We start from the raw sequence: 1,315 nt of genomic DNA, 5'->3' as shown, positions 1-1,315 counted from the left end.
GGTGATATACATTATGGCATCTGTAAAGAGAAAAGAAAAAAAAAAAAAAAAAAAAAAAAAAGAAAGTAACATGTAAGAGGACTACACAAATACAAGTAAAGTTCTGGTGACCTGGTGTTATCAGAAAGAAAAAATAAGAAAGTGATACCCAAAATCCTATCACAGTTATAGAAAGTGATAGAGTTCTATATATTGTATTCATTTGTAGAGTTTTATAGAAATTAACAGATTACAAACCTTCTGCATATAGTCGTTCTGCGAGGAAAACTGCATCTCGGTAAGCATAGTGGTTTAGTGCTTGCCATATAGCAGCCTGTAAGTGCAGTAATAAGAACATAAATATACATATATACATACAGAGTTTCAAAACATACATACTATCACAGAGCCTTGCCCATAATTCTAAAAATAATATCCCTAATTAAGTGATGAAATCTCAATGCCCACAGAACAAACTCCACAGAGTGTTAGATAAGGTTCTTCAGAGTATGGCTCCAAATAGATCTAAATTTACACATTCACCTCCATGAACATTTATTCTTCTGTGCCTTTGTGCTTCCATTTCCTTCATCAGGTGATGTCACCAACCTCCTGTTATAAATGCTCATCCCTAAAGAGCCAGGTTAAATAACATCTATTCCATAAAGATTTCTGGGCCGATCTCCAGCCATTTCTTTTTCAACATACCTCTTCTAGTAGAGCACTGGCATTATGTAACAGTTATTTGTTTACAGGCCTGCCTACTCTCCTAAATTCTTAATAGCAGTAGTCCCCAACCACTTTGTATGATACACTTGAGGGAGATATTTGAATGTATGTCATCCGCCCATAAAAACTTCCTCACCTATTACCTTTAATGCCACCCAATTCTCACCCACTCAAGGAAGCATACTGGAAAACAAATGAGTAAAGTTATCACTGAAATAGCCTTTAATTTATTCAAACATAATTTCTGTTTTAGAATTATAAAACAAAGTATATATGAGAAAGCACATCTTAAGTAACAATACCTAAAAACACTTAGGCATATGTATTCACTATGCTGCTTAAGAACTAAAATATTAACCAATATCCTCTAAGCCCCTGTGTGCTCCTTGTTGGTAACATAACTTCTTCCTCCCCTAAAGAGGAAATGCCCCCCATGGGATATACAGCCCCCCTGAATTTTGTTGATCCTTCTTTTGGTTTTCTTCACAATTTTATTACATTTGTATATATCATCCCTAACCTTTATTTTTCCCTGTTTTTCAACTTTGAATACAATCGTGTTTTTTTTTTTTTTTTTTTTTTTTTTTGAGCCTCAAGCTGTCCCCCT

General features: G+C 34.4%; 1 protein-coding gene across 10 annotated transcripts in view; it reads right to left on the bottom strand.

Moving 5' to 3' along the window:
• Positions 1 to 1,315, bottom strand: part of CDC27 (cell division cycle 27) — a 90,382-nt gene that overhangs the window by 72,264 nt on the left and 16,803 nt on the right. For 8 of the 10 annotated variants that reach the window (XR_002772393.1, XM_003786224.3, XM_003786223.3 and 5 more), the window contains exon 2: positions 238 to 313. Coding sequence is in view for 9 of the 10 variants with exons in the window: in XM_003786224.3 (XP_003786272.1) it covers positions 238 to 313 (76 nt within the window). In the remaining variant the exon portion in view is untranslated. Of the gene's footprint in view, positions 1 to 237; positions 314 to 1,315 lie in introns of those variants that run through there. The other 2 variants (XM_023511050.1, XM_023511051.1) reach the window with 1 other exon arrangement.

Source organism: Otolemur garnettii, unplaced genomic scaffold, assembly GCF_000181295.1.
Source record: "Otolemur garnettii isolate 467f Iridium unplaced genomic scaffold, OtoGar3 scaffold00018, whole genome shotgun sequence".
NCBI classification, from domain to species: Eukaryota; Metazoa; Chordata; class Mammalia; order Primates; family Galagidae; genus Otolemur; species Otolemur garnettii.
Note: the sequence above shows the minus strand (reverse complement) of the source record. Positions and strands in the feature narration are given on the sequence as shown.